Raw genomic sequence first — 19,458 nt, 5'->3', positions numbered from 1 at the left:
TAGAGGTTTTGACTGACTGATATCTTGCGACTTAAGATCATTAACAAAATTGATGCAGGCTAAACTAACACATCCATCTGAGAAGAAGCTGTTAAAAGACTCCGTAACCTACAAGAATAAGCATTAAGCTATTTAGGAGTTTGATGGTGCGGCGGTCGTCGATTTTACAGATTCTAGGGCCACCGGTCTTTGGGCTGAAAAACAAATCTCAACGCTTGATCAATCCAAATGATGAGGTGGGAATAAAAGCTACTTGGGATCATGTAATTGATATAAAGAGTGTCGACACAATTGCATGGATTTAATTATCTCTGTGAGGTGATTAAGTTCATGAGTATAAGTGGCTTGGACCTAGGACTTCCCGTGTTTTGTTTTGCCCAAAAATCTCACTCGAGAAGAAAAAACAAACGTGAGGATATATTGCCATATTTTATTTGTCCTCCTACTGGCGTGCTCCAAGAGTATGAGAATTCTCAGGTCGGTCGATGGGGGGGAAATAAGGAGATGTTGGTTTCACAAGGGCTATAATATAAAATCGGCAAGAATAACTTCGTGGCAAGCGTTTAAGCATAAGTAGCTCAATCACTGATATGGGAATGTATAGGGGTAATTTCTCGCAGAATGAGATCGAAAATATGATTCGGAAAATGATGTGTAGGAGCACTACATCTGTTGTGAAAGGCTAAATTTTCTCATCGTGGATCTGGTAGCATGAGGATGAGAAGTACGTCGCGCAAAAAATAGCAATTATCAAGCAAGAGCCCATGAACGTACTTAGGATCCCGTTCTCAAGTATAATCAAGGCTTTTATATCTGCCTGCTGACCATATATACTCGAGGAGCAAGTGGCCCGTAAAAAGGTCGTAGGAATTCTTCTGTAATTGAACTAACCAACTTTCGTATAAATGAATGCACTTCTTGACGGCTTAAAATCATCAATCAAGTAGGATTAAGATCGAATGACTGTTTTATGAGGCTGAGCGGACGAGGTGTGCAAATTTCAGGTCAGGCGCGCTAGTTGAGCTCCTACTCGATCCTCCAACATCTCTGTGCAAAACACTTTTCCCGCGACAACACATGTAAAATCACCAAAATTGTGACTAAGATGATTTTTTGAACGAGATGTTTTTAAATTCTACCAGAAAAATGAAATGCTTGAAGCGACAGAAAACAAAACCAAAAGCAGACAAATGCATCATTTCGCAGTGGAAAACCATATCCCAACCAACGCCTATGCAATGGAACCAAAACGAATGACAAAAGGAAAAAAATGCAACCCAGTCCTAAGACTAAAAACCTCCCTAAAATATATCATGTGAAGAAGAGAAGATGAGCGAATGTACAGTACAAAATGAGTACCCCGCAAAGTTGAATCGTGGAGATATTTTTGAAAGCGAAAGTGTATGAGATCGAACTCCCAGAATGGGATGTAAGAAATGCTAAACAATGAATGTGGTAATCGTACTGCAAAGTGAAAGATTGTAATCGCACCGAAGCGTAGATGTGGACGAGCTCGTGCCAAATGAAATGAGTGTGCTGTGAAAGAGTTGTAAAACGAGTGTGCTGGTCGCGAGCTGAATGAAGTTTCAAGGTAGCTGAGCTATAAGAAGGAATGTGTGTGAGGCCAAGCTCAGGCTGTAGTGAACGTTTAGCGAAAGAATGTAGTGGAACAACGCTCCGAAGTAAAGACCGTAAATGTGCTGATAAGCGATCGTATGAAGTGTAAACTTCAGAAAAGCAGTCTGTTAAGTGAGTGTAGGTGAAACATCATGTCTGAAGAAGAAAGCTCTAAACCTGTAAAGAGTGTGAGAGACAATATATGTCTCAGCAAATCATAAAAGAAAGTTTTGCTATTTCGTGCTAGCGAAACGAGAGAAAATGAAGCGACAGGTAATCATTCTAAAGAATGTCAAAGCGAATGTGCTGTACACAGTACAGATAAGTGAAATGGTAGTGATTGTAAGATGCTTCCCGGCATCTAATAAGAAGCGAGTCTCTTGTGTGAGTAGGAGTCACGGCTGCTATGCTGAGAGACTATAGAGGGTGTCTTTCTGACAGGGAGTTGGTAGTTGAAAGATCCAAAAAGTTCTTTGGTACTGGTCAATGGAGGGTCAAACTCCTCAGGAGTAGAGCAGCCAGAATAGTCGTCAGAATCGGAATCCCAGTCGAACTCGGAAGACTGTGGTGAGCAAGACCCATACGAAGACCCAGATCCGTATGATGACGATGCAGAACCATATGATGATGACGCTGAACCGTAAGAAGATCCTCGATCGCTAGATGAGGAGCGGCGAGATGGTGAGGATGAGAGATATTCAATTTCATCTAAATCCTCAGCTGTGATTGGCTTCGCTATGCGCTCGCTAATTGACCGGGTGATTGGACGATGAATTGATGGAAGTTGAGGAGATGGTTGATCTCTGTATGTCTTCTGAGCAGGTTCTCTGATATTTGCAGATCGCCATTGCTGGGATGGAGCTGGAGGAGAACGACGAGAACGTTGACCGGCGGCAGACTTGATAATGTTAGTGGAATACGCAACACATTTGCTGCAGAATGAAGGACTTACCCAAGTAGAACGTCTCTTTGGGAGCAATGGATCAAATTCCTCATCCTCGTAAAGGGTTTCAAGAGTTGTTGGTAGAGAGTATGAGTGTGTTCTTCGCTTTGGTGGTTCTGGCTGAGGAATCCAAAAATCATCATCAAACATATCATCTTCAATAGAAGCACCGCATTTTGCGTTGCTCATACTGTCTTCCATGAGTGCTTGGCTCAATGCTTCAATGTGATCTTTGACATTCTGAGTGATGATATCTTTAGCGCGGGTGTCGGTGATGTCGCCAGCCTTCCCATAGTTGAGCTCCTTGATAGGGAGAGACATGAGGTACTCTGTAAGAGCAGCAACATGTGGAGCGGCCTCAAAGCTTGCCTTTCGACTTCTGATCTTGGGTGAGGTCTTCTGTTCGATTTGTCCATTTTCACGTCTAAACTCCTCGAGTCCATCTTCCTCGCCCTCATCGCCACCTGATAATCTTCTGTATTCATGTCCTGCTGAATCTAGGGTAATGAGAGGCTTTTCAACTAAGTCGTCTGAGACTGCAGACACCGCGTGAGGCTCCATGCTCTGTAGGTTGGGTGACTGTTGTGGTGATGTTGAAAAAGAAGGAAAGGAAAAGATTGACTCTGTTTGCTCGGTTTGCTTCATCTCTGATGAGGAGTCCATTTGCAAAATGCTAGTTGTACGTTCGGGCAGGAATTTGAGGAAATTGTGTGGCAGATCGACTGACAGCACAAGATGAAGTCCCTGGGAATCTGTGTGTGATGCTATTAAAGTTGTGTGGACAGTGTATATGAAAAGAAATATTAAGTCCAACTCGAGATTGTCGGAGTACTGTGTTGATGAGAGAGGCTTACTGTTTTGGAATGTTAAGAAGATCAAGCAGCTCTTCGACTATATAATCCATTGACTGAGCGACGGAGCAAGGTCAGACGACCATGGGGTTTGTGAAAAGAAATTGTTAGTCGCATTGTAAACTTGATCATTCCAGAACAATAGGATGGGGAGGATCTCAACAGTCAATTCATGACGAATTGCTACTAAATGGCAGTGTAGGTCACAGTGGAATCCTGCATACCATGCGAATGATAGCAACTTCCTTCACGGAATAGCCAAAATCTGGGGAAATGCCGAGAAGGATTGGCAGATCTCCAGATTATGCTGAATGGGAAGGTAGAATTGCTGGCCTCATGTCAATGAGCTCAACAACTGGGGAGTACTGCGCAGTTTTCTATTCCAAACACAATCATTCTTACCAATAGCGAAGCAATAGTACATCGAACGAAGGTTGTTGTTGTTGAGTGGCTTAACCAACTGTCTTCGTAGCCGGCCTCAAACGTGATCGCGGTCCAGAGCGAAGGAGTGCTGTGTACAAGGGTGCAGAGCCTCCAAGATAAACGTGCAATAAACGATACCAATTGCATGGCCGAAAGGGTTGGGGAGCTCTGCAGGTGGCAGATTAACGAAGTCCAACGCGCAGAAAATAAAGTGTTGCTTAGAGGGATGCAAATCCGATCCTGTTGGTACGGCACTAGACCATGTTTCCGTACTCAATCTGGTCATTTCACAATCCCGCAGCTCGCTTAGTTCCCGACGTCCAATGGGTATGAGAATCCTTGACTCTATTCAAACAGCCACATCTGACACTTTCCAACTGGTCTCTCGGGCATTAGACGTCACGGTAGTCATGGAGCCGGCGTTCTGGAAATGTCATGTGCTCATGCGTTGGCGAACCAGGTGGGACAGTAGGCTCCGAGACTTCTTCGTGACTTTCGAGATGCGGTAGAGCGAAAGGATGTATTTTGACTGGCGTGCGTGGGTTTACGTCGTCGTGTGGTCGTCTGTTTATGTTTTTGTTTCGAAATAAGGACAGTTGGAAATGTCCCGGCTGGCGCTAGCAAGTGATATTAATAACATCGGAAAAACTAAAAACCGTCCTTGTCTCAGCTGCTGCCGGAGAATCGCCGGCTGGTCCTCCGACCAGTGATTTTTTGTCGCCGATGCTCAGCCGACTCAGCCTTGCGAAGTTCAAAACCACAACCTACGTTTTTTTTCTGCATGAGGAATTTGCGATCTCATGTACTTTGGGGGAACTTGAGACGTCGTGAAACTCCTGTGATATATCCATGGAGATTTTTCTTCAGTTCGATGGCGCCTACCAACGATATAACAGCCACACCCGCTGCCGACCAACATATCAGTCATGGCGGGAAGGACTATACCACAATTAAGGAAGGACTAGCTTACATCCTCATACCGGCGTCAGCCTCGAAGATCCCGCAGACCACTCCAAAAGGGGCAAACGCACCCCAATCGGTTTTTTACAACCCCATACAACAGTTCAATCGCGACTTGAGCGTCCTTGCGATCAAAGCTTATGGCGAGGAAGCAATAGAACGCAAAGAAAGATCTATCGCAAAGAACAAGCAGAAAATACAGGACAAGAAACGAAAACGCGAGGATGATGGATTGCGAGACAGTTCACGAAAAGCTGGCAAGATTGAGAAGGAGAAGGGTGCTATTGGAAGTGCAAATCCTGGGCCAGCCGCGGAAATAGTCTCTGAGTCTGTAGTGGAGGAATCAACAGATACTCAGCAGGATAAGGAGAATGGTTCAGTAGAGGCTGCAAATGCTGTCGTGGACAATTCTGTGTCAATTGGAACGAATGGAGATGTTGAGATGGTTACAGCAGATGAGCAACTGTTAGTGGAGCAAAAGGCAGCCAGTGCTAAAACCACTGAAGCACCATCCATCGAGGCCATTCCTGCAAAGGACAATCTATCATCCCAGCCTAAAAAGCCAAGTTTTACAATACTAGACGCATTGTCAGCTACTGGTCTTCGTGCGCTGAGGTATGCTCATGAGATCCCTTTCACCACCTCTGTGACAGCAAATGATCTTCTGCCGGATGCCACCAAGAGTATCAAACTGAACGTCCAACACAACAAATTGGAAGACAAAATCCAAACTGTCACAGGTAATGCCTTGTCTCACATGTATAATGTGGCATGCGGTGAGTACAAGGAGAACGGAAAGCCAAAAGCTAAATACGATGTGATTGATTTGGACCCATATGGAACGGCTGCGCCATTTCTTGATGCCGCCGTCCAGTCGGTGAAGGAAGATGGTGGACTTCTATGTGTTACATGTACAGATGCTGGCGTATGGGCATCGAATGGATACCCAGAGAAAGCATTTTCACTGTACGGAGGAGTTACAATCAAAGGCCCACAGTCCCACGAAGGTGGTCTACGGCTCATTCTTCATGCCATCGCAACGTCTGCGGCAAAATACGGCCTGGCGATGGAACCACTTCTATCATTGTCAATCGACTTCTACGCACGGGTATTTGTCAGAATCCACAAGTCCGCAAACGAAGTCAAATTTCTAGCTGGAAAGACAATGGTGGTATACAATTGTGACGAAGGATGTGGTGCATGGACAACTCAGACCATTGGCAAGAACAAACTCGCGGCGAACAAAAGTGGAAAGGGACACTTTTGGAAGCATGTATATTCTCAGGCACCATCCGCAAGCGAACATTGCGTCCATTGCGGTATGAAAACACACATGGCCGGACCTATGTATGGCGGACCTATGCAATCACCCGAATTCATCAAAAAGATTCTAGATGGATTACCCAACGCATCAAAAGACACCTACCAAACCCACGCCCGAATCGAAGGCATGCTATCCACAGCACTAGAAGAACACCTCCCACCCATCGTCGAAGACACCAACTCACCAACACACCCCTCCAAAACAAACCGCTACGACCCCGCTGCCCTAGATCTCTACCCCTTCTTCTTCATCCCATCCACCCTCGCAAAAGTCCTCCACTGCGTCACGCCACACGAGAACGCCGTCCGTGGCGGCCTCCGCCATCTCGGCTACAGAGCCACGCGTTCCCATACCAAAGGCGGCTGTATCAAGACCGATGCGCCGTGGGAGGTTATCTGGGATGTGATGCGCGAGTGGGTGAAGCAGAAAGCGCCAATCAAGGAAGGGGCGTTGAAGGAGGGGAGTGCTGGGTGGCGGATTTTGAGACTTGGTGAGGGTGAGGTTAAAGAAGGAGAGAAGCCGAATTTGAAGGTTGTGTTTGATGAGAAACTGGGCATGGAGAGGGATGCGAAGAAACTTGTGAGGTATCAGATTAATCCGAGGGAGAATTGGGGGCCGATGAATAGGGCTAGTGGGAAGGATAAAGCGTAGGGTTTGATGTGGGATGGGAAGCTTGATGAGTGGATGTGGATCTAGATGTGGTTGAGGAACTTAGCTGTTGTAGACTTGCCATGGTTTATGTCTACGTAGCTAGCATATATCACGAGCGAGTTACCTGAATGATCAATTATACCCAAGTGTTTGTTGATCTCATCTTGGATACCGAAATATGGTTTAGTTTGTTATGTGGTATTTGTCGTTTCAGCTGAGTTATTCAAAAAGCAAACCTATTTATTAGGCTAGCCAAGTCTCAGATTCTTGGTTTACCCTACTTTCTAAGCGAACTCTCATCACCCGATCTATTTTGTTGCTTAGTAAACTCATATAACAAGCTAACCACTATTTTGGAACAAAGGATGAAAGCCCCTATTTAAACTGTCGCCTATTACTTCGAGTTCGAATGGCTCTAGGCTGCCTTTTAGGCGAGTAAGGGAATAGACAGTCAGATCAAACCCAAAACTTGAAATTGGTTGGGCGAAATGCGGGAAAAATAGAGAAGGACACAAACCGTAAAGTGCCACCTAGATTCTAGACCATGATATCTCATAAATAATACACTCACTACGAAACTCCATTAACCAGCCTCTCCCCCTCCGCCTCCTGACCCTCCAAACTCCAATCCCTAACCGCCCCCTTCCAATCCGACACCCTCCCATTCGTAATCTTCACCACCACAACCCTCACATCCTCACCCTCAATAAAACTCTCCCTCCCCCCATCACAATCCTCTCTGCGATCCCACCCACCCCCATTCTCCTCCCCGCCATCAAACGTATTATTCTCCAAATGCTGCTCCTTATAATACCGTTCCTCCTCCGTGCCTCTCTCCACTAGCCGCGCTTCCCCGTTGATCGTCGCGCTGATACTGCTTATCGCGCTGGTGTTGAGGTTCAAGAGAAGTGCTGCGAGAGAGGAGCGCGAGGCTTCTGGTGGGGGAGAGCCGGTTCTTTCGGCGGTGGAGCCGCGGCGATTGGTTGGCGGGCGGTGGGATACCCAGTCGTGGACGAGGATTGAGACGTGTGGGTTTGTGATTAGGTTGTTGGTTTTTTTGGAGGAGGGGTTGGTCGTCATTATTATGGTTGGGGAGGTGCTGTGGGGTGAGGTAGGGAGATAGGTGTAGTTCATGAGCGAGACGTGAGGGTAGAGATCTGTACAGGTTGCGAGATGAAGCTGGAGATGTTGTTAGCATTGGTTTGAGAGGTATCAGGGGAAGAAGTACAAATCTTGCGTTTTGGAGACATTGCGCGACTTCATCTGGGAGAGTGCTGGTGATTTGGAGGTTTGTTGCTCCAGATGAAGCTTCATAGTTGAGGGGCGCTTCTGACGCCATGCTGGAATTTTTTTAAATGTTTTACCACATCTATAGTTTCAAGTGGGTTTGAAAAGCTATGCTGGACTGTACTAGGCAGAACAATTTCCAAATTGTGGAGTTGTGAAGATTCTTGGAAAGATTTGAAAGATCGAGGGGCACTTCCAGATCGCGGGACAATCTACAAGGTTGTTAGATGGTCCGTGCTTTGGGTCTACTCGAATCCAGCTCGCTCTGTTGTGTTTGTTGTCTCCATGTACCACGTAGACACACACTTATGACCAGTATTCCAAGTGTCGTTTGCCAGGCTGATATTGATATATTCTTTTTAGCTCATACAACATAATCTCATCATAACAATGAAAACTCCATCGCGCACAAACAAGTACAACCTTAATTCTCCACCAAGGCAGTGGAAACAAAGAACGCAAATCGAATATGCGGAACCATACAAAGTGCGCCGATAAAACACGAAGAAGTCACGGCTCTCTTCTTCAATCCTCGCTCCCTGTGAAAACAGACATGTCAAGTCGCTCAGCATCCTTCCAACAATCCATGCCATCGGTCACGCGAGCACTCAGAGAAGCATCCGAGCCATTATCAGAAACCCTCCAAGAAGACCGATTTGATGCATAGCAGAAATCTTGTTGGCCGATGAGCTTGAAGTCGCAGCTGGCGTAGCTGTGGGAGTCCCGGTTCTACTCTGGCTGGCCGTACTGACGACGCTCACACTACTCGTCACACCTGTTTCTGACTCCCCTGCGGATGTAGCCATAGTCTTCGATGATTTCGCTACCGACGTAGAAGCTGAAGGTGGACCACCAGCTGCTGATGAGAGCTATGGGCAACCATTAGTCGTGTGTCATCTGAGAATGAAGATATGCCTACGAGCTGAGCGGATAGTGTAGCTACTACTGGGGTATTTCCAGCGACACAGTTGTTGCTATTTGTGCCAATTTGGCCAGGTAGGCAACAAAAATATCCGTCACCTTTCTTGAGATCTGTTCGATTCCAGAGAGACCAAGAATCATCCGCACATTGCGGGCTTGCCTTATAAACTGCTTCACATGTGGTACCTTGCTAATATTAGCGAGGCATATCTGGGGGAGGCTACGGATTACCTTTTGGACAGCAGTGACTCTGCGGCGCGACACGGACGCAGTCCATAGACGACGGACAGCAGAAACGATCACACGTCTGGACATTTGACGGGCAGGATGGGGCACTCAATGCCCAGCCTCCTGATGTATCTGCTCGAGAGTCAAGGAATCGAGGCAGAGGCTCTGCAAATTGAGAAGCAAGGATCTGAGTGCTTGTAGTAAGCAGGACGATGTTTAACAAGAGCATATTGGATTGTGTGCTATTCGCTCGTCTGTAAGGCGTCGATTGATAAGGCAAGTTGTCAAGTGAAGACTTGCTTGGCTCTGATTGTGATAACCACAAAATATTCTATGGGCGCTCGCTGAGCTATTTGTAGTTGCACATATACCTACAGCAGTCTCCATATTCAGCTTCTGGAAACACGCTGCAGTACCGCAAAAACACTGCCATCCGACTCAGCCAGTCAATATGATGGGGGCTGATATGCACCATCTCTTCCTTTTCCTTCCAGTTATTTTTCAAGTATACCCTACGGCTCTCTCATCGTTGTACCAGCGGTCTGAAATTCCTATCAGAGATACATACTGTTTTGTGGCTCGACAAGCCGCCATGGAAGATGCCGAAAATATGTGTCAGCTCTTGCGGCAGTCTCTGTTCAGCTTCAGTTGATACACCCAGTGGCGTTCCTGTCTTTTCTGATACTGAAATTTAATACGACACGGATTGTGGGGTATAGTCTCATGTACCGATGGCTTGCATTGCAAGGCGAAGCTTCATCATACCATCTTTATCTGCAACAGTCATTCGATGGTATGACCTTCTGAGGAAACTTATAAGGAAGACATTTGTCGTTGCATAGTCTTGCTGTCCACCCAGAAAGAGACCATTACTATTAATCGCGTTATGGATGCCCACCAAAAAGCTTCTCTCTGTTCTGAAGGCGCTGCCAGATGGGTAACTGAAGACCTATTCTGATCCCCAGAAGTTCTCAGCCTTGACCTCAAAGGATTAGTATTTGCTTTGGAGCAGTGCAGCAAGTTTTCTCAGCTCGATCCTTTTCCCAGTTTGGAGGTTATGTTGCTCGATATTGTGAATTGTCGATGAGCTCTGGGATGAGCCCTACGTTCAGCTCTCGACCGCATTCTGAAGATTCTCCAATGTAGCAGTGCCAACCATGGTCTCGGAAAGAGCTTGTAAGACCATTATGATAAGTGGTTGACTTTCTATGTCTCAATAGGGTAGCTACTGAGTACGCAGCACTTCCTTTCCTCTAAGTACATCTAATTGACTATTACGCGAGAGGATTTCTTACCTGAAAGTTGATACTTATTCAGTCAATTAGAAGAAACATAAGTATATCTACTTAAATACATGAAGCAAGTATAGTTTTTGATGAAATTTTCTGTCATTTCCTATATCCAGGTGTTCTGTCAGTACTGCAAGGCACTGGTGCAAGACCGAGGTAGGGTTGAAGCGACAACTGAACAGTCGGTTAATGCAATACACAGTTAGTACATCTGTCAAGACGATACTAAACAAAACCAACTTTCGGGAACTTTTCATCTTCGTCTAGGTTGAGTTTGCAAGATCTCGTTGGAGGCCTACCATGATGCTTACCGCAACTTGAATCAGTTATTCGACATCCGCCTCGACTTAATTTGCCAACGAAGATACAGTCCATAGCTAGCATCTAGCGGCCAATAGCCAAGTTTCAAAGCGGAAGAATCTGATCTCCCACAAGGACTGCTGCTATTTATTCCCCGCATCCACGATTTGAGTCCCTTGATCTCCCCAGATCGTGACCCTGAGCCTCAATGATGGAAAGATCGAGACCTGGTAATCTCGCTTACGGCAATGGTTCAACGCTTGGCAGGCGATGACGTAATCTCTTCACACCTCCACTGGATGTCCACAGACTCCACGCCGGAATCAACACACAAAGAAGCTTCATCCTCGGCCAGACCCATATCGATGAACAACACGCCTGCGCTCGTGCAATCGTTGCCAAAGAAACTCATCGCTCTAACCAGAAACGACTAGCTCACTACACTTCCTCCTCCTTTGCTTCGCTGGCCTTGAATTGCAGTCCCACTTGGTCCTCCATCTTTTGCTAACGAATCAACTCCCGAGCTCTGCTCTTGGTCCCTTTCGTCATCGTCAACTACGAAAGCCACAAGCAGAGACTAACGACCAACTTCTAATATAACCTTCCCCAGCCATCTCGACATCAAATTTCCTTCGACTCAAGATCAACATCAGTTTCCATCTCACCCACATCGCATTGTCGCATCGCAGGAAGTTCGAAAGTCGGTCGCAATACCCGCAAGGTGCGTTTGTCTGTCTCAACCGGAGCTGTGGAGCGATTCCACGATGTTTCGGAAAACGATCATGGCTTCAAGCTAACGGACAACACCACACAGGTCGAATTCTCGTCGCAAATAATTAATATTATCTAATAAACAATCTACCAAATACCACGAAATGGCTCGTTCAATCCGTAAGTCGATGCCCTCTATCCTGATTAGCCAATGGCAGATACTGACAACGACGACAGGCGGTGCGATGGGCACTGTGTCCCTGATTCTGATTGCCGGATCTTTGGTGTTGATGTTCTTCGTCGTCCTCTCCGGTGTCAAGAGAACCACTCCTCTCGATAAGACCTATTTCCTACGAGCCACCACATCCGGCGTTCAAGGCGCAAGACCTGTGTCGCAATGGAACTACTTCTACGTGTGCGGTGAGGGCAACAATGACTGCGGGTCGCCGGTTCCAGCTCTTCCATTTGGCTACGCTTGGGTTGGTGGTGGTGAGGGTGCTCCATCAGGTCTTCTCGGGTATGTCGCAAACTGTATTCGAGCGCCAAACAATCGCTAATGAAATATAGATCTCACGGAAAGGGTACCACTTCAAAGTACTACTACTACATGTGGCGCTTTGGATGGGTTTTCTACCTCATTGCTCTTATCGCCAATGTCATGAGCTTCTTGACCTGCCTCCTCGCTCCATGCAGTCGTTTGGCTTCCGGAATTTCTGGCTTCTTCGTTGCCAATGCTTTGTTCTGGTTTACCCTTGCTGCATCATTAATGACGTAAGTTACTTCCCCACACTTTCTCTGTGTATCAAACTGACATGGCTTCAGTGCAACCTTCGTTAAAGCACGCGATGATTTCCGTTCCAATGGACAAGATGCCAGCATTGGTCGTTACGCTTTTGGCTTCACCTGGGGTGCCTGGGCCGCCATGTTTCTTGCAACCGTCTTCCTGTTCCTCGGCTGTGGTGCCGGTGGCAGCAGCAGCCGAAAGGAGAGAAGGTCGACAGTCATCAATGGCAATGGCACTACCGATCGCGAGGTTTCAATGTTCCGTCGCAACCGAAGCAAGCGTTCCGCTCGTGGATCTTTCATCGACAACGAGAGCCAGCGTCGTGTCAAGGATGAGTACGCTTAAATGCGACAGATCATCTATCCGCATGATTGTTGATTAGTTGTGGAAGAAAGTGAAAGTGTAGTAAGTCATAAGAAGAATGAATACCCCGAGGATATCGCTACAACAGGTTGGTTTGGATCTACGTTGAAACATGTACATGGAGCAGGGAGAAAGTGTCACTCTTTACGGCTTATGGCAGGCTGGTGGGAAAATCTTGGGGAAGATTTGTATATTATATACATGGCGTTCTTTGATTTGACGCGTTCGCTTTAAATACTTAATGTCTATAAAGAATATAATCAACATAAATCAATACAAGTCTGACAAATCATGTCTAACAAATCATGTGTGATTCAATGCTTCATATGCACATGTTTCATAGGTCCACCTTCACAACATACTGTAAGTAGCAACATCTGTAATCGTTTCATGTTTGATATATTGAGGCTAACAGCTTAACTCAGCGTAAGGTCGTTGTATACTTCGGCAATCATAGACATGATGAAAAGGACTCTCACCTACCAAACACAGACATTCAGTGCATTAAATTACAGATTCAACACTACGACATCTATTGGAACACCTTGCTCTCACACAGCAACTTGTCTCAGGACGCTTTTTAAAAGTAATATAATTCTCACTGGGATTTGTGTTCACGTGCTGATCAGGGGCAGCCTCTCCTCGTACTTATTGGCAAGTTATTTCAAGTAGTATATTCCAGCTGTTTAAATTTCATTGTCTGGAAAATGTGCTTATACAGCTTTCCTAGTAATTCCGGTTAATATGGTCCCTGTACGGGCTGATAGCGAACCAACATGTTACAACAGTACCATTTGTTGGACTTGTCTGCACCTGCGATATGCTCTGGATCTTCGATACCATCGATCCGCCAGAAGAGCGAAGACCAAGAGGTCCAATTTTCCCTGTCATCTTCTCGTCTTCTACAACGACTCTTCACGAAATGAAAACTCAACCCATAGAATCAGCCCTCGTAATAGGAGGGTGCGGCTCCCTCGGTCACGGTATCGTGAAAAGACTTCTCGAGATTCAGCCTCCTATCCCTATATCTGTTTTTGATTTGAATACCAAGCCAAACCGATTTCCGGGAGTTCAATACTACGAGGTCGACATCACAGATAGAAACAAAGTCGACCTCGAACTCAGCAATGTGAAGCCACAAGTCATCTTCCACACTGCCTCTCCCCCAGCCGGACTTCTCGATCTCGAATTCTACATGAAAGTCAACGTCGAAGGAACACGCAACTTACTCGAAAGTGCCAAAGTTCGTCCCCGACCTCTCCCCCTTCCTCCCATAACAAAACTAACAACCCAAGACCCAAAACGTAAAAGCCTTCGTTCACACCTCATCCGCCTCCGTCATCCACGACGCCCACACGAACCTCATCCTCGCCGACGAAACCACCCCCCTCGTCTACCTCCCCGCCCAACGCGAAATCTACTCGCACTCCAAAGCCGTCGCCGACCGCCTCGTCCTCGACTCCAACAGTCGCTCCACACGCACCGGCTGCATCCGGCCCTCGGGCATGTTCTGCGAGGGCGACCCTACACCCGCTGCCTTCGTCGCGAACGCCGCTCAAGGAAAACTCAGGTACAACATCGGCGGCGGCGAGAATCTGTTCGATTTCACGTACCAGGTTAACGCGATACACGCGCATATCCTGCTCGCCGAGGCTCTACTCACGCGCGGGGACGAGGTAGGCGGCGAGGCGTTCCTGGTTACGAATGATGAGCCGATGCCGTTTTGGGAGTTTGGGCGGTTGTTGGGGGATGCGGCGGGGTATCCGACGGATAGGGAGAGGGTGAGGAGTTTGCCGCTTTGGGTTGGGTTGGTGGTGGCGGCGGTTGCGGAGTGGGTTGTTTGGGTGGTTTCCGCCGGGAGGAGGAACTCGAGGTTGAATCGTGTGGCGATTCGGTATAGTGCGTTGACGAGGACTTATTCGGTGGAGAAGGCGAAGAGGGTGTTGGGGTATAGACCGCTTGTTGGGTTGAGAGAGGGGATTGAGAGGAGTGGGAGGTCGTTTGGGAGGGGGGAGAAGGGGGTTTAGGGTGGTGAGGTTGTGTGGTGTTTCGACTGATCGAATGTTTGGAGTTAAAGAAACTACTCGAATTACTTATAACCTACTTAAATAAGAATATGTGAAGTTTGAATATCAACAGTCAAAACGGATCAGATTTAGCAAGTCCATTACTCAATTCAACTCAATTCAATCAATACACTGGTTCTTCCCCATTCAGCTACAAAATTCCAGATTGTGAATACATGATCCCTTCATACATCATCTAACTCATCATCGATCAGATGAGTCGAGTTCAGTTGAGAAGAGTACTTATCCTCAACTCGTGGTTGTTTGATTCATAGGGTATCTGAGAAGTTGAACATTTTGCAAGTAAAATGCCATTGCAGTACCTGTTTAGTCTTTACGAGAAGCACGTTTCATGAATGATCTTCCTAAAGCTACTCTATCAAGATATATAGTCGATCCTCGTCTGTGGAAAGTTACTAGGATATAACTTGAAAACCGAGAAATTATACACAAACTAGCGACGAGACGTTGAAAATGACGAAAGCTATTAGACTCACACTCTACACGCCCAACTTACTCGAGTATAAAACATAAATACTTATGTTTAAGTTTATAGTGCCTAGTTTAGCTATTAGCCATGATAGATTATAAGCAAGGTAACTAATCTAGTCAATCATAGTGAACTGTAAATCATGAAAACGACCATAATCGCGGGAATCAAACATCAAACATTGCCTAGATCAAATTCAGCTCGTTCTGTTAATATTAAATAATTAATAGCCCTCCATCGTACTGATCAATAAGGAGCCCTCTTTGCGCATATTCCTTTTCAAGCCTCGGGTCTAGACAGTTCCACAGTGTCTAACCACGTCTGAAGTTCTTTCAACTTCACTCGTCTGGAGGCACAACAGTTAGAATACAATGGTTGCAAAATACGCCTAAAATCCCCTTCGTCGTTGGTTATTATAGTATCTGGTTGCTTCAACGGATGAAAACCATAGGCGAAAACACACCGTAGGCGGAAAAACCAACCGCATATACCACTTTCCTACGCGATCATCCTGTTTCCCGTTTTTTGATTCTCCATCACAAGTGGGTTTGGTGCGGATGTCCAACTGCATATATCCGGCCGTTGATGGGATTTGTATTTCCGTCGCTTCCGCATGTAGGTAAACATCCGAAAGGGAGTTGAATTCTTGTAGTTCCAAAGTTCTAGCACATCAATGGAAAGAAGTGTTATTTGTATGACGGGAATATACTTGACCTGGTAATATAAAGGTTATTCAAAGACTAGCTAGAGTCAAAATGAATCGTCGGATGTTCGAGTACAGCCCGAGAGGGGACTTGACGATGAAGTTTGAACACTCTCGGATGGTCTATACTTGAAAACGCTTGAAGACGGTCGAACTATATCCCATGTCACAAGAGGAATTTGCGACTTGTTGCTAGATAAATATCACCTATAATGGTGTTGTTGGTTTACCAACCGAGTTCACACCCTATGCAGTCATCTCTCATCAGCCCCTGTCCAGTCGGTTGACATCAAAAGATCAAAGTTGTGAAAAGGTGTGTTCCCTACAACTAACTTCCACCAAAGACTCTCAAAGCTTGCGTGCTAGATCCTTACATTCTAAGTTCAAGGCCACTCAGAAATACGCTTCTACAGATAATCATGTCCATCACTCTGCCGTCCTTCGCGGGTTACTTACCCCTCTGGCTCCTCCTCGTAAGCTATCACCCAGCTCACTTCACAACCCCAACAAATCTAACCCACCCAGACATCCGCAGCCGGAATCTTCAACATCATAGCCTGCTACACCTCACCCACCCTCGGCGGCCGACTATTCCAAGGCCCAGCAGGCAAAGCTCAAGTCAGCGGTCTCAGCAGCCGGCTCTTCGCTACCTGGACCCTTACTTCGACAGTCGTGCGCATGTATGCGGCGTTCAATCTTGACAATAAAGAAGTTTATGCGCTTGCTTTTCTGAGTTATATCATCGTGTGGCAGTTCTTCCTGAGTGAGTGGTTGGTTTATGGGACGGTTAAGGCGGGGAGGGAGATTGTGCCTTCGTTCATTGTTTCGACGGTGGGCGTGACTTGGATGTTGTCGCAGTGGAGTTTTTATACTGGGGTGTAACTTGGAGTGGACTGTTTACTTAGGAGTTAGGTCGATGATTGAGGGAGACAAATGTAGGAGGAATGTATCAATATTTCATAAAGAATAGATTTGCAGATGTATTTGAGTGGAAAACCGGGGAGTGGACCATTTTAAGGGGGGCCAGCACGTGACCGAAGGATTATCCTGCCGACAACGGGCGGAGCATTCGGCACCGACTTCGGTTTGTCCCGCATAACCTTAACTGTGATGCACAGAAATCTACAGCCTTGCCGCTCCGCCTCGCAACCATCACCACCATCGCAATTTATTTTTTCCTCCTCCACGGATCCGTACCGCAGTCTACATGCGGTCAACAAACGTCTACACAGCAGTATCTGACATCAGCAGATATGAATGCTAGGCTTTGCGACTGCCATTTTCCTCATCCGCCACCTTAGGTTCCCGACTGTCCCCGTCCTCACATCTCCATGTCAACCAAGCATCTCCTTCGTCACATCCATTTCCAGGACTTGGTCCCGTTCCAGGCCATCTCGAAATTACAAGATATCCTCGTTGCGCAGAATCTGGCCCATAAAGCCTCTCCTCTCACCAAACCCGCACCGCTTCCTACAGTTGTGTCCTTTACCCCATTCCCCGTCTATACATTCGGTCGACGCGATCTGCCTACCACATTCGCACCGGCATTTCTAGAGAAACTACAAGAACCACTAGCACCCAAAGACACCCAGACAATTCGCGATATTTTGAAAAGTAATGATCAGTTGGATAGTTTTCCAGACACTCCTTGGACCCGCGCAGAGATCGTGCCTACCCTCCGGGGTGGCCTCACAACTTTCCATGGCCCAGGCCAGCTAGTTATATATCCTATCCTCGACCTCAAATCTCCTCTCATTCGAAATCCTCTACCAGACACTTCAGAACCAGTTCCCCACCCCAACGGTCTAGATGTCCGCTCTTACATCTCCCTCCTCGAAGCCACAACCGTCGATGTCCTTAAATACCTTGAGATTACCGCACACTTGACCGGCGATCCTGGGGTCTGGACCCAACCTCGTCACCGCGATGTAGAACTATACGAGGGACAGAAAAGAGAAACCCCCCGCAAGATTGCCGCTGTAGGCGTCCATCTACGAAGAAATATAACATCCTATGGCCTTGCCATAAACAACGCCACCGACCTACGCTGGTTTGACCGCATTGTTCCATGTGGTCTGGTAGGTAAAGGTGTTACCTCAATCTTCGAACAGACAAAACCGATATGGCGCCGTAAAATCGCCAAGGAAGACCCCTTCGGCGACCACGTCAAATTGTTAAACTCCAGAATAGCAACATCCTGGGTCCGCGACTTCACAAAAAAGATATGGAATTCGCCGCTCGTAAGAGAAACTATCCCAGCCATGTTGCCTTGGTGGTATGATGGTAAAATTAAAAGCGCGGATTTCCATCTCGGAAGGCGGTCGGATTTCTACAATGATTTGGGACCGTTTGAGAAGGATGGACTCGTTCAGTACATAAGGGTCGGAAGTGGGGTTGAAAAGCCAGGGGGCGTGGAAACGCTCGCTAAGTTTTTGGAGACTGGGGAAATGGACGATCCGACGGTGAAGATTAAGACGAGGAAGCGAGGGCCTATGTTGATCTCTTTCAAAGATAATGATTCGGAGTTTGAAGAGGCGATGATGGCGTTTAGTCAGAGTACAACCAATGTGGACCTGCAACCGGAGGTTGGCGAGACGTTGTTGAACTCTCGACGGAAGGGATTTAGAAGTTTTAAGATTACGCTTAATCATGATAGAACTGACCAAGAACCGGATCTCGAGATTGATAATGGGCTGTTGGACTCTCGACGGAAGACTGACGAGGACCTGGATTCGAAGGTTGATGATATGCCGTTGGAGTCTCGACAGAAGGGATTTGGAAGTCAAAAGAACTTGGGTATCTTGGACGAGGATTTGGACCCCGAGATTGTGGATCTGGATCCCGAGATTGATTATATGAGGGGGTTTAAAAAGTATACCAACCTGGGTTATATCAATCCATTAAGACTTCGAAAGAAGGGGCATAAGAGTTACAAGAACCTAGGCATGGTGCGAGGATCTGGATCCCGAGACTGAAAAGTGATTGCGGGAGTCTCGACAGAGGGGTTGGAGACGTTATAAGAGCAAGCGTAGGGAGTGATGGGGAGACGAGATGGTTTGGGGGATTGTATATAATGTATATCACGACACGTAGAATTTTACATAATAGGACTTGGGGATTGCGAGGAAAAGCTGTATATACAAGATACACTACAGGTGTGAGAGTAGGATTAGAAAGTCAAGAATTAGAAATAGAACATCAATTTTACACCTTCCATCGCACTACCTAGCCCTTGTTACTCCGTATTACCTCCCTGTTCTCTCGCTGATAAGTGACACACCCTCTGCCTGCACAATCTCAAAATATCCCAATTCGAGCTCCTGACTTATATTTCTGGCCTACATTTCGCGCTACAACAACTGGGTTTCTTGAATTCTTGGCGATGGACGGACGGGGTGGGGAATTGTGAGGTTGGGATTGTATATCAGGAGTAAGGTATTGCCTGGACAGGCTGGACTACGATTTATTAGCATTGCAATCTCACTTACACGATGTCTCAATTGATTCAGAATTGCCTGACTCAGGACTTGGATTGCTTAGATAGTGT

At 46.6% G+C, this 19,458-nt stretch overlaps 8 protein-coding genes across 8 annotated transcripts; 5 read left to right on the top strand and 3 right to left on the bottom strand.

Moving 5' to 3' along the window:
* Positions 1-1,978: 1,978 nt before the first annotated feature.
* Positions 1,979-3,121, bottom strand: GLAREA_11777 (uncharacterized protein; the record flags this gene model as incomplete). Its single annotated transcript, XM_008089920.1, has 2 exons — positions 1,979-2,515; positions 2,570-3,121. The coding sequence occupies 2 exons, from the start codon at positions 3,119-3,121 to the stop codon at positions 1,979-1,981; spliced, it is 1,089 nt and encodes a 362-aa protein (XP_008088111.1).
* Positions 3,122-4,705: 1,584 nt separating this feature from the next.
* GLAREA_11776 (S-adenosyl-L-methionine-dependent methyltransferase) lies at positions 4,706-6,769 on the top strand (the record flags this gene model as incomplete). Its single annotated transcript, XM_008089919.1, has 1 exon — positions 4,706-6,769. One exon carries the CDS (start codon positions 4,706-4,708, stop codon positions 6,767-6,769), a length of 2,064 nt encoding a protein of 687 aa, XP_008088110.1.
* A 570-nt stretch (positions 6,770-7,339) lies between these two features.
* Positions 7,340-8,108, bottom strand: GLAREA_11775 (FMN-binding split barrel; the record flags this gene model as incomplete). Its single annotated transcript, XM_008089918.1, has 2 exons — positions 7,340-7,948; positions 7,998-8,108. The coding sequence occupies 2 exons, from the start codon at positions 8,106-8,108 to the stop codon at positions 7,340-7,342; spliced, it is 720 nt and encodes a 239-aa protein (XP_008088109.1).
* Positions 8,109-8,664: 556 nt separating this feature from the next.
* GLAREA_11774 (uncharacterized protein) lies at positions 8,665-9,434 on the bottom strand (the record flags this gene model as incomplete). The annotated part of the gene is made up of 3 exons (XM_008089917.1): positions 8,665-8,925; positions 8,976-9,163; positions 9,209-9,434. 3 exons carry the CDS (start codon positions 9,432-9,434, stop codon positions 8,665-8,667), a joined length of 675 nt encoding a protein of 224 aa, XP_008088108.1.
* Positions 9,435-11,669: 2,235 nt separating this feature from the next.
* Positions 11,670-12,634, top strand: GLAREA_11773 (uncharacterized protein; the record flags this gene model as incomplete). Its single annotated transcript, XM_008089916.1, has 4 exons — positions 11,670-11,685; positions 11,743-12,022; positions 12,073-12,276; positions 12,328-12,634. The coding sequence occupies 4 exons, from the start codon at positions 11,670-11,672 to the stop codon at positions 12,632-12,634; spliced, it is 807 nt and encodes a 268-aa protein (XP_008088107.1).
* Positions 12,635-13,472: 838 nt separating this feature from the next.
* GLAREA_11772 (NAD(P)-binding Rossmann-fold containing protein) lies at positions 13,473-14,679 on the top strand (the record flags this gene model as incomplete). Its single annotated transcript, XM_008089915.1, has 2 exons — positions 13,473-13,895; positions 13,948-14,679. 2 exons carry the CDS (start codon positions 13,473-13,475, stop codon positions 14,677-14,679), a joined length of 1,155 nt encoding a protein of 384 aa, XP_008088106.1.
* Positions 14,680-16,330: 1,651 nt separating this feature from the next.
* On the top strand, positions 16,331-16,793 carry GLAREA_11771 (ergosterol biosynthesis protein Erg28; the record flags this gene model as incomplete). Its single annotated transcript, XM_008089914.1, has 2 exons — positions 16,331-16,384; positions 16,437-16,793. The coding sequence occupies 2 exons, from the start codon at positions 16,331-16,333 to the stop codon at positions 16,791-16,793; spliced, it is 411 nt and encodes a 136-aa protein (XP_008088105.1).
* A 449-nt stretch (positions 16,794-17,242) lies between these two features.
* GLAREA_11770 (Class II aaRS and biotin synthetase) lies at positions 17,243-18,886 on the top strand (the record flags this gene model as incomplete). The annotated part of the gene is made up of 1 exon (XM_008089913.1): positions 17,243-18,886. The coding sequence occupies one exon, from the start codon at positions 17,243-17,245 to the stop codon at positions 18,884-18,886; it is 1,644 nt and encodes a 547-aa protein (XP_008088104.1).
* Between the last annotated feature and the right edge of the window lie 572 nt (positions 18,887-19,458).

The sequence above is a fragment of the Glarea lozoyensis genome, assembly GCF_000409485.1.
Source record: "Glarea lozoyensis ATCC 20868 chromosome Unknown GLAREA8, whole genome shotgun sequence".
NCBI lineage: Eukaryota > Fungi > Ascomycota > Leotiomycetes > Helotiales > Helotiaceae > Glarea > Glarea lozoyensis.
The sequence above is the reverse complement of the archived record's forward strand: the minus strand, read 5'-3'. Positions and strand labels throughout refer to the sequence as shown.